The sequence below is a fragment of the Podarcis raffonei genome, chromosome 8, assembly GCF_027172205.1.
Source record: "Podarcis raffonei isolate rPodRaf1 chromosome 8, rPodRaf1.pri, whole genome shotgun sequence".
NCBI lineage: Eukaryota > Metazoa > Chordata > Lepidosauria > Squamata > Lacertidae > Podarcis > Podarcis raffonei.
In genome coordinates, this window is record NC_070609.1 from 25,843,628 (window position 1) to 25,856,052 (window position 12,425).

At 42.2% G+C, this 12,425-nt stretch overlaps 1 protein-coding gene across 4 annotated transcripts in view; it reads left to right on the top strand.

Annotated features, from left to right (window-relative positions):
- PHACTR4 (phosphatase and actin regulator 4) overlaps window positions 1-12,425 on the top strand; it is an 87,055-nt gene that overhangs the window by 42,181 nt on the left and 32,449 nt on the right. Inside the window, exon 1 of one of the 4 annotated variants that reach the window (XM_053398656.1) lies at window positions 3,154-3,499. The exons of 2 other annotated variants lie outside the window; for them this stretch is intronic. In XM_053398656.1, coding sequence (XP_053254631.1) covers window positions 3,454-3,499 — 46 coding nt within the window. In that variant the 5' untranslated portion in view covers window positions 3,154-3,453. Of the gene's footprint in view, window positions 1-3,153; window positions 3,500-12,425 lie in introns of those variants that run through there. One more of the 4 variants, XM_053398653.1, reaches the window with a different exon arrangement.

Sequence of the window (12,425 nt, forward strand, 5' to 3'; positions counted from 1 at the left end):
GTTTTAATAAAATTTGCTGAAGGGCTTTGAAGATTGACTATCGCTGCAGAGAAAGCTGCTGTTGCTCTATTTACTTGTATTGACCACATTTAACCTTGCTGCTCTTAGTGAAATAAATTTGCTTATCTTTGAAGTCTGAAGTTCAGCCTCATTATTTTAAGATACAATTTTTGAGGTGGTAATGGAAATTCTATCCTTCAGTTCTGCAGTTGTGGGAGACCACTCAATATTTCAGTGATTCCTAATGTATGAGACTGTCTTTCCTAATTGTTGGCCCCTGTCTGTCTCAAGAGAAAATGGAGTGCGACTTGGGGTGAAATCAAACCGCTGCATTAGCAGCACTAAAGTGACCTCCCCAAGGTGCAAGCCCAGGCAGTGTATATGGAGGTCCTGGGCTGTCCAGACAACAAGACCCTCATCTCAGCCATGCTGATGTGGTCCAAAGGAAAGCAGAGCAATATGTTTGGCACCAATTTGGCTGCAGGAGTTGCTGGAAGGAGGCATACAAGCTGCCATCCAACCATCTTAGGGACTACACTCCAGATTTGTGTAGGGTTTACTTCTTAGCCCTTTCTTCCCCCATAGATAACCCTGCAAGGTAGTGGAGGGTTAGGACCAGAGTTTTCTTTCTCCTAGATGGGCTACTTTCCCAGGTTGACAAGCACCAGCTGCCTCTCTTCCCTCTGCAGCACATGCAGAAGCTGCCTTCTTGACCGTTGGACCCACTATTGATCTTGTCTGCTCAATCTGCCAGAGCATGTTTTCTCATGCTAATTTCACATACTAACTCACTGAGGGTTTGAGACCCATTGGCTACCTTCACCTGGTTTAGCTGGCTAGTCGAAGCTGTTTCCGAAGTGTGGCCACTGTCACATGCTGATAGGAGCCACAGGTGAGAGCTAACTGCAGGGTGGGGACCAAAGGTGGGCAAACTACCCCAGAAGGAGCATGGTGTGTCCCCCACTATAGAGGTACTATCCCTCCCCTAACACCCCATACATTCCCTAATGAGGCTTTGACATCTGACAGGGTCAGCTTCTCTTTGGCCTATTGAAACATTGGGCAGGAGAAGTGTAATATCTGACTTCAATCAAGGTTGCTTCAGATATCAGCAAAATGCAGAGTCTTCATTTACATTGTGAATGCTCAAAAGGCATTAACATGACTGAAAAGGTGTGGTAAATGTGTCCCAAAGAGCAGCAATTAGCACAGGCTCCTAGGGCATGTTTTGAGACACATGAATGCCCTTCAGACATTAACCAAAATATAGTCAAGTTAGCTACTGTAGAAATGTGGGATTCATCACTGCTTTTGTGTGCAAACCAGCCTTTTGCCAGGGCAACACAGGAAGTTGTGAGCCATTTTACAGGACCTATGGCAAGCCAAATATTTCTAGATACAAATTGTCTCACCCCCGATCCTAGGCACATTCACTTGGAAGTTCATCCCACTTGTTTGGTGCAGTATACTTCCAACTGAGTCTAGGATGATTCAGTATTAAATAGTGCGTATAGAAGAAGCTCACTATCACAAAAATTGAAAACAAATATTTTTTCCCTTAAAAAAATTACATGACTAATGGAATTGGTCATTTTGGAATTCACCTGTTGGATTTAACCTGTATCTTAACAGTGAAAACCTAGTGCTTTAAATAGACCTCAGTGTTCTCTGAGAATGGGCCACCAGACAACTGTCTACTGATCTATCATCAATCTATTTCATCTATCATCCCTTTTGGCTGAGGAAATCCATTCTCCGAAACTCTTCTTTCTTTGCTGACTCAACGTTGCCACCTTTGCACTTTTGTGCTTAGTGTCTGGGTGATTTCTTGTACAGTGGTACATACGCTTCAGGTTACAGACTCCGCTAACCCAGAAATAGTACCTCAGGTTAAGAACTTTGCTTCAGGATGAGAACAGAAATCGTGCTCTGGCGGCGCAGTGGCAGCGGGAGGCCCCATTAGCTAAAGTGGTGCTTCAGGTTAAGAACAGTTTCAGGTTAAGAACAGACCTCCGCAACGAATTAAGTACTTAACCCGAGGTACCACTGTATGTTTCAAAACAAACAACTTGAGCTTTAAATGAAGTGTCTTGATGAAGCTGAGTTCTTTAATTGACCATAATATAGAATCCAAGTCTTGTGAAGTGCAATGCAGCTGAATCTGTCTTGGAATCTGGAATAGTTGGGGTTTTATCCATCTGTTAGGCTGGAAATCTCAACTGGAAGGAAAAGCAAGCTCAACAACTGCAGTAAGCGTTGAAGCCAGAGGAGTGGGATTCCCCCCTGCTCCCCCACCCCGATATTTCTCTTCCACACTAACTTTCTGTCTTATGCCTAACTTGCCGCAATCCATGAAAACAAATGCCATCTCCTTAGGAAGGACCACTTTAATTGAAAGTTTGTACACTGGCAGATGCATGCACAGGGCTTATATCAGTGTTTCATAATGGTGGGAATTAAATTACTGGCAGGTCATGGACACATACAGTGCTTTAAGTCAGATACTAGAGGGAATTCTGTTTCTCACATACTACGTGTCTTACACAAGACATGTGTTACGTTAAATAAGACAACACATACTGAATAAGAACGAAACTATCCCTTTGGTTAGCCCAATTAAATGTTTGCACATTTTGCAAGCTTTATGAGTCCCATAGGAGGCACACACAATTGATATACTGTATTAGCAAAGTCACTGTCACCCTCATCTCACATTTCCTTTTCATGCGGAGCACAGTACCCACGTCCATGCTGGTACAGAAGAAATTAAGCACACCTACACCCAATAAAACCCCAGCTTTCTTGTTTATTTAAGCCTTTATTTATTGTTCTGCAGAGACAAACCAACACAGAGCACCTTATAAGAGCGTTATTTTGGATCTGTGTCTACTGGTCTTCTAATCTGTCCTCAACAGGGCTGGGGAAGCTCAGGTTTCTTCTCCGAATAGCAAAACAGTGGCAATTAGGTAGTGGGGCTGTTTTTGTAAAAGCTGTTCTGCCTTTGAAGTCTCTTTTGAGCTCTCTTGATCCTTCCTCCACTCCCTTACAGCATTTAAACTCCTGCTTTTTAAAGAGCAAGGGGTGTTGATTTATTTGGCTTCTGGGGTTGGAAGACTCCGCCCCCCTTCCTGAGATCCAGCCCTAAACAGAGTTCGCACTGTGGAATGACAGGCATTCCTCCTTGAAAGGAGCTGGCATGGGAGCTTATTTATGAGAATCGTGAAGTGTCCGGCCCAGGGGTACAGGAAATACAGGAGGGGTTTGTGCTTCGACCTACACCCCGGCCGTTTCCTGAGTTCTGGCTGTTGTTGTTCTGCTCCCCAGACTCCAGACAATTCCGTCGCTCTCACCCTGTGGAGTTGGCTTGTCATCTTCTGAAGGCTAATGTCTGCTTCCAGAATAGACTCTCTTTTCTTTCTCTTCCTTCCCTGAGCTACCTCGAAGACTCTCATAATGGGGCAGACACGCTACTCAAGACCGGTAAATCCAGCTCCCTCAGGTGAGTAATGGAGGGTCTAGCTGCGGCTGTAGGCAGGGCGAAAGTTGCAGGTGAAATGTGCTCAAAAAAGAATGTGAGGATTGTGTAACCTGCACTCAGCTCAGAGGGGCTTCCAGTTCTCAACAAGTGACAAAAAGGGATTGTTTTCTTAATCCAGTAAAATAATATTATTTCTTAAAGGCCTTTGGGTTGGAATACACTTTACTGTTTAACTTGCTGCTCTGTGGGCGGCGGTGGGGGGTTGTAGTTTCTGTGCCACATTGTTAAGAACCAGTCCTTTTGATCTCGCTTTTTCCTGCCAAAATGGTCAGATGATGGGAAAAGCTGGCTTTAAAGAGTTCAGCAGCAAGCATAGCAACATGTTGTGCGTTGGGCTGGAATTAAGCATTTCATACTAAGGATCAGGTGTTGAGCTATCTTTTTACCTCTCTGATATGACTGATCTTTAGTTGGATATTTTAATCTGTGTTGGCTCTAAATTGTATCTGTGATCTGATGTTCTGGAAGTACAAGAGTTTATCTGGAGGAGGGCTGCGGTGAAGTAAAACACATTACCATTTAGAGAAGCCCACCCTCCCCCCGCTGGTAAGACCATTTAAAGTCCAGAGTCTAAGATTACCTAACTTTGCCAAAGGGGCTGAGGAGGAGAATGCATTTGAATGAAAAACTTCCAGCCAGTAATGTCCAGTGGAAGCAGAGTGAGTTTTTGATTTGGGGATTTTTTTTTGTTTCAAGATCTCCCATGTGGCTTATCAGTATTCTTCCAGTGGGGCGGCATCAGTTGTTGTCTTTTCCCACTCCTACTTAGAGCTGCCAACTTCAGATCCCATTTGTAATGCTCCCCAGATGGCGTGGTGGGCCTCACCCTGTTGCCTGGCATTCCCTGCTATAAGGGCTGGATAAGGGAGCTTGGCAGTTGAGGCTTTCTGTATATCTACCACAAACATTTACATAATAACCCAAGCCAAATTACTAGTTTTTCCTTAAACTGACCCTGCAAATATTTTACAGATGGTTTTAGTTGAGGTGATGACTGATTCAGATGGTTTGTGGACTTTAAATATATTTTCTAGATTGACTTGTATGAGTTACATGGCTTCTGTTGTAGGCTAGCTTTCTGTGTGATTCATCTGATTTTTAAGACGCTTTTTTGTGGGGGCAGGCGGAAGGACGTACTGCATCAGGAGGAGCCACCATGGTGTGTGTGTTCCTGATGTTATTAGACTCCGGCCAGTTGTTAGGGGTGATGAGTGTTATAGCAACATCTGGGAAGTACCATATTGGCTATCTGTGCCATAGCCCCTAGCATGCTATATTTAGTATTAACCTATTTATTTGTAAGCACCTTATTTGTATTTTCATTGGCTGTTTGGGGGGGTACATTGGTAGTTAAAGAGGAGTATTTTGGCTTTTAAAAGGCTAGTAGGTGTATTTTGCCTTTTGTGGACTGAAGCCCACTTCCTCAGAGGCAGCTGATAAAGTGGAGTCTAGTTCCTGAAAGCTTAAGGTGCAATAAAACTGTTAGTGCCACAATATTTGTGTGTGTGCCATGCTTTTGCTATAGCTAAGGGTACCTCCAGACTGCTACCAATGTATTATGGGAGGTATTCAAGCATATACCAGAACTTTAGGTTTGCATACTTAGTGGATCAAAGGACTTAACTGTGTGGCTAGCTCCATTGGTTAGAGTGTGGTGCTGATAATGCCAAGCTTTCAGGTTTGACTCTCATATGGGATAGCTGCATATTCCTGCATTGCAGGAGGTTGAACTAGCTGATCCTCAGGGTCCCTTCCAGCTCTACCATTCTATGACTGCTTTGCTCCAGCACACCACTTTAAAAAAAGAATTGGGCTTTTAGCAATGTAGAAGGTGGCAGGGAAATGTGTTTGGTAAACAAATAATGGGAAAACACCCCTGCAGGCAAATTGGGATGAATATTCATTGTCATATAACCACCCCACAAACAAATCAGAATGAATACTCCGTAAAGGCCAAATGTAATCTAACCCCCCCACATAATGTTTGTAAATAAAAATAAATCAGAACAAATGCTTGATAAATATGTCACCTGGAGGAATTCTAACATGTCTACTGTGGCACACAAATAGTTATATCTGCTTGTGCTTTCACAAGTAATTAGAAAACATTTTTGTCCCTATTGCAGCCTGTGTATGTGGCCTTTGTGGGTAGTATTGACTGACTCTATAATGATGGAAACAACCATTTTTAAATCAGTTGTTAATACCTTGGAAAAGTGCTATTTAATTTGCAAAGATCTGCCAGATACATACACTTTTATTATTTTCATTTTTAGCCATGGAAGCAACATAATAGGCCCTTTCCCTTTGATGGGAGTGGGGATGAACTTCCCCACACTCAGATCATGATAGTTGTATAAACATTTGAGCAAACATAATGTGAGGCAGTCCAGTTTTCAGGTAAGAGATTCATCCTTGACTTGTTCTTAGGTTCCCTGTGAAAAGAAGTGCCACCCAAACTGATTCTCATGTTTGAGCTTGAACTTCAGAGTATAATTAAGCAGCTGTGGAAACAAGTGATTTCCTTTTCCTACTAGGCTGCAACGCTCACAAAGCATTATGAAATAAGAATGTTAACTGCCTGTGATGTATTTGTCTGCCAGAATTTTGGTATAACTTCTGTATAGCCATTTAAAGGACATATAATTACCGTATTTTTTGCACCATAACACTCACTTTTTTCCTCCTAAAAAGTAAGGGGAAATGTCTGTGCGTGTTATGAAGGGAATGCCTACGGGTGGCATGCCTACGGATTTTCCTCCTCTAAAAACTACGTGCGTGTTATGGTCGGGTGCGTGTTATAGAGCGAAAAATACGGTACATCTTATCTGACTTAAAGTTGATTGTTTGTGAAATGGTGTGAGCAGTGTTGGAAAAGTTGGGTATTGCCCAGGGGTGGAGAAGCTGTTGCCCTGCAGAAGTTGCTGGACTTCCAACTCCATCTGGGATGGCAACTGTCAGGGACAGTAATGGGCGGTGGAAATTTTTCCACTGCTTTGTTTTTCCGTGGGGATTTTTTTCTTTCATATGTTCTTTAGTAACAATGAATGAATGCCAATTGCAAATTCATTATTAGGCAATCTTGGCAGTTTCAAACTGTTTTAACTTGTTTGCTAAGTACAAGTAAAATAAACATTCTAAATTAGACCACTCTTTAGGGCATTAGACATATTCCCAAACCTATGGAAATTATCCAGTAATTTGCATAGGTTTCCAATTCGAATTTTTCCAGAAGACCCACCTCACTAGTCAGGGATGACGGAATCCATAGCCCAACAATGTCCGCAGGTTCCCAACCTCTGGTATAGGCAAATAATTATGACAAATTCTTTAAAATATTATTTTGCTGTCAAGGAACAAGGAAGTATTCAGATGGTACAAGTAGATGGCAAGACATGTCTAAAATGGGAGCAGTGTTCCCTGTGAATCATTCAGATGCCTGAATGAAGTAGGTGTCTCAAAACTGACTGCTACTCTTAATCATATGGGAGTTGCAGTTTCTGAATGAGAAATATGACTTTTGGCAGAAGGTATGTCGAGGGCATGTGAAAAGGCTTCCTTAATGAAAGAGCAAAAATGGAAATACCACTGCCTTTATATTACTACATCAGTACAGTACAAAAGGCTTGCATGGGGAAGGCCATAGCTCAGTGGTGGAGCATCTGCTTTGCATGCAGAAGGTCCCAAATTCAGTCCCTAGCATCTCTAGGTAGGGCTGGGAATACCCCCTGCCAGAAACTCTGGAGAGCTACTGCCTGTCAGTGCGGAGAATGCTGACCTAGATGGACCAGTGTTCTCCCCCCCCCCTTTTTTTTTTAGATGGACCAGTGTTCTGACTCAGTATAAGGCAGCTTCCAATGTTCCTAGATTTTATTGCACTGTTGGTTGGTATGAGTAAGACCTCTTTTGCTGCATTTTAGGGTGCAAAGTGTGTGGTATTTTGTACTGACCTCAGAAGAATTGTTGCTGGCTTCAGGTGAGAGCAAATGCAAAGGTGAAGTGTGGTTGTGTTGTATTTGTTCCTATTCCAAGGCCTACTGGCTTACTGTGCTGCATAACAGGTTTTCACTGATGTGTCTGTCATCATGGGGTTTTCTTGGCTTGGTGACATTAGCCGCATGATGACTGTGTTGGTGTTATGTCCAAAGTTGGCACCTGCTGCTGGTGCAATGCAATATGCTAATTTTACACCTAATTTTGTGGTCTTGGTATTGGGCCTGAAAGAAATACACTTGCTATGGAGCAAGTGTGCTTCATACTTTTACCAAAGTATATAGCTCTGCACTTGTAATCTTTTTCTTTTTTCATCACTTGGGGACATACGACTTGTCATATAAAGTAGAGCCCTGTGGCTTAATAAATACTATATGAATTATTGTGGCATACATTTACAAGGGCTAGAGCGTATTTCATCAGATGCAAGAAGTGCTGCCTTCACCTGAATTATGAGTGCATACACACATCTGTTTGCATATCTATATTTCTTTGTTTAATTTATTTGCTGATGTTAATGTATTGGATGAAGTGAACACGTAGCCACAAAAGCTTGTGCCTCATAAAAACTGGTAGTTTCTAAGGTGCCATGGGACTCCTTCCTGTGTTTGTTGTAACTAACCTTGCTACCCTTCTGGAATGTATAACATAAGAAAGCTTTAAAAAGAAGAAGAAGGTAAAATAGTGATAGAACCAGACAGCCCATGCTCACAAAGTCTTTGAATCATAAAGGGATACGAGCATCTCAACTGCATCAGTCCCTGTCATCCAGCCATTCATAACATCCTTAAAAATAAGAGTGAGCCAGTTTCTTTGACCACATGTGGTGCTTTGATTCATTAGGGTTACTGCATTTAACTGTTGTTGTTCCATTCCCCTCTACTTGCGGTTGAATGCCGTCGCTACACACCTGTGCCAACCCATTGTGTGTTTCCATTGAATTGCCCCTTTAGAACCACTATTCAGTGGAATAGTACTATAGTTGCCTAGTACTATAGTTGTGTGAAAGCCGTCGGTGTTCACGTAAGTTTCAGCTTCTTGTTTAATAAGATATATGAAGGTGTTTAAGACACATTTTTTTTATGTTTATGATATCTTCCATCATTGAGGTCAAGGGGTTCTCAGGCAGCTTGCCATCTGAGCACTGATCAGACTCAGACTTGTTTCGATTCAGCAAGTTGGTTGTACCATGTGGTGCAGCTTAGAAACAATTAAAATAAATCTCTCTCTCGTATTAAGACCGAATATACCATGGTAGTGCCTTATATTACATAGAACTCTAAAAATAATTCATCTTGATCAACTGATATGGCTTCTGCAAATGGTGATACACCGTCCTTCGATAAAAAATACTTTGGTGTGTGGGTATTTGCAGTACTCTAAATTTATCTTCCTGTCAGCTATCAAACGTGTGGCTGCTGCTCCCTTTAATAGCAAATTCAGGTAGTGGGTGGTGTCAGGAGTGGAGCCAAAAACAGGACCACTGAGGGAACATTAAGTGAGGTCTGTGGAAGTACCCAAAAAACCCCACAACTTCTTTTAAAAATCAAAGCCAAGTGGGCAACCCTCCCACCAAAACATCTTCTTGGGCACTGAGCATACTCAGCAGCCATGGAATGCTAAGGGTCAGTTGGAAAAGAGAACAGGAAACTATGCTTATGGTGCTGTCTGGGTGACACTAAGGCTACTTGGCACCTTGCACTGGAGTACATCTATGTGGAAAATGAGGATATACTGCAACATTTTGTTGCAGGTCCTGCTAGGTTCTTCTTTACACATATAATGCTGAAACAGTGTTTTGTCAAATGTCTTTCGCTGTAGGTGAAACTTCGTCTCCCAAATCCAGCAATTGCTATCCAGTGAGCCATGCTTACGAAAATCACTCCTTGGTTTAGATTGCCTTCGGGTCTGAGGCTGAGGTTCCAGTGACCCTCTTCACAGTGTTCATAATTCATATTTATTGGTATATGCAAGAGCATTAATCTTCAACAGAAATGCCATGTCACCCAAGTGTCAGCCTCTCAGTAATTGTGATTGTTGGCGCATTTGTCTTGTGTGTCTCTCACTGATGACATACGTGAATAAATCCTTATAGAATTATGATGCTTCATTGTACCTCTGCTGAAGTGCTCCACTCTCAGTCACAGATCTTCTGATGGGGCACTTCCCCAGTGGTTCCCCATTGTCCTGAGATTTGTTTCGCCTTTACTAGGGCCTTTAGTATGGCAGTCTCGGCCCTGTGGAACTCCTTGCCAGTGGAGGTTTGGCAGGAATCCTTCCTACCTTCTTTTACACATCTCCTGAAAACTGTTTTATTTAGGCAGGTCGTTGCAATATGCTTCCTCCTTCCTTTAAACCAACCAATACTTACTGATGTTTTATTGGTGTTTTTATTGATGTTTTTACTGGTGCTTTTACTTGTTTGATTATAATCTTGTATGTTGTATACCACCATGTTATACTTTTATGAAAGTGGATTATAAATACAACAAATAAACAAATCTGTGTTCAGAATATGTACCAACATAGTAAAATGTTTGATTTGCTGTATGAAATTGTTTGGGATTAAAAGATGGTCATGAATTTATAAACGTACACTTACTTAGATTGTCTGCTCTGGTAACCTTGTTGCCAAATGTACTTAAAAGTTCACACCTACTGGGAATCACAGGCACAGTAGAACTGTTAAAAAAAAAAGTATGATATGATGCAGATTGTGATATTCTACTCACCTTTGTCAGAATCTGTGCAGTGCAAAAGTTTGAATATTCCAATGGAAGGAGACATTGGTCTGATATAAGAACTGATCTTACCTGCTCTGTATCTTTATTCCTTGAGACCAAATTTATAGCAAGATTATGCAGCATCAGCATCAGCATCATCATCATAATAAATTTTATTTATACCCCGCCCTCCCCGGCCAGAGCCAGGCTCAGGGCGGCTAACACCAGTAAAATTATAGTAAAAATTATAGTAAAAACATAATAGTAAAAGAAAAAAACAATTTAAAATACAGGGAAACAAAAGGGTCAGACTGAGTCCAAACTAAAGGCCAGACGGAACAGCTGTCTTGCAGGCCCTGCGGAAAGATGTCAAGTCTCGCAGGGCCCTAGTCTCTTGTGACAGAGCATTCCACCAAGTCGGAGCCAGTACTGAAAAGGCCCTGGCCCTAGTTTAGATGAATCTAACCACCTTGCAACCTGGGACCTCCAAAATGTTGTCATTTGTGGACCTTAAGGTCCTCCGTGGGGCATACCAGGAGAGGCGGTCCCGTAGGTAAGTGGGTCCTAGGTCACAGTTATTTATTCTGCTTGACTTTTAAACATCTGTTTTATTTGGGTTTCCTTCCTACCTTGCACAAAGAATTTTTGTGGCAAAAAAGTCAAATAGCTGAATTGGCATCAGAATTACCGTAATTGCTAGGGCGATTGAACTGGATATTTTCATATACTTTGGACACTAGAGTTAAGGTATAAATCCCCATCCAACATTGAATCTCACTGTATCTTGGGCTAGTCACATACTCTTAGCCTGACCTACCTCACAAGGTGCGGTTGTGAAGATCAAATGGAGGAGGGCAATGTACTTGAGCTCCTTGAAGGAAAGGCATTATATAAATATAAGAATTTCTTAAAAGGTGGAAATTTTCCTCAGGTGATTGATCTGGTATTGTAGTGTTCATCTGTTGTAGTACATGTGTTATACTTGTAATGTTGTGGATATGTGTATTCCAAGAGTTTTAAATGTTTTATACTGTTTTCCTGGAATATGTTTTGATTTGTGAACCACTTTGATTAGTGTTTGCATTTGTGGTTTTGATTTTACTCAACACGAGAATAAATTCATACATTGAGAGGCCGCCTTCTACTGAGTGAGACAGCTGGCCTACCTAGTTTGGTGATGTCTACACAGCAACTCTCTTGAATCTCAGACAAAGGTCTTTCCCACCACTTGCTACCTGAGATCCTTTAGAGATGGAAGTGCAAAGAGCTGAATCTGGGCCCATCGGCAGGGAAAGCTGAGCTGCAGCCCTTCCCATTTCTCAGTTCCACCTGTTGTGTCTTCTGGAAGGCACTGATGTGTCTATTTTCCCAAGTTCATGACTCAGACGTGAAGTTGGTGTGTGCTCTCTGAAGCTCTTTCTTACGCAACAAAGATTGATCGGCACCGAGAGGGGCTTTTATGCAAGCCCTTCTATTTTTATTTTATTTTTTCAAGAACAAATCTGGACATGAAATGCCAGTGTGCAGTTGTTTCCTTGGGTTGCCACGTGCCTCATCTCTGCTCTTGCCGAGATCCAGATTTGTTCCAGGGGGAATCCAAGGGAACACACGCCTCATCACCTCAGTGCATAAGCCATCTCTGAGTAATGCAGTTACCTGAAATGCCTCAGTCCTAAAGCATACTGGGAGCAGCTGATTCACCCACTAATTAATCATACAGAGCAAACAGAAGACACTGTTGCTTCATAAGGTGGATCTTTTAATGGCTCTTCTGTTTGTGTCAGTGGTATCCCGCTCATCCCATCAGCTCTTCTGAAAGCACCTCATGCCCCTGAACTGTTTCCTCTTCTTCCTCTTCCCTCCTTGTCCCCCTTTCCTCTTGTGCCATGCTTTTAGATTATATGCCTGTGGGCAGGGACTGTCTTGCTACAAATGGTTGTACGTAAACCACTCTGGGAGCATTTGTGACTGTAGACATGCTCTAAATAAATGAATAAGTGGAAGTGAATGTTAATAAACTCTTAAAGGCCAAAAGAGACGTGGTGTGGGTGGGAGGTCCATGAACTGTTTTGACTTCTTCTTTTTTACTTAAGCAGCTGTGTGCTGCAATGGTGGTGATGGATTAGAACAGGCAGTAATCTTTTACCTACATTCTCCCCCTCCCCCAATCC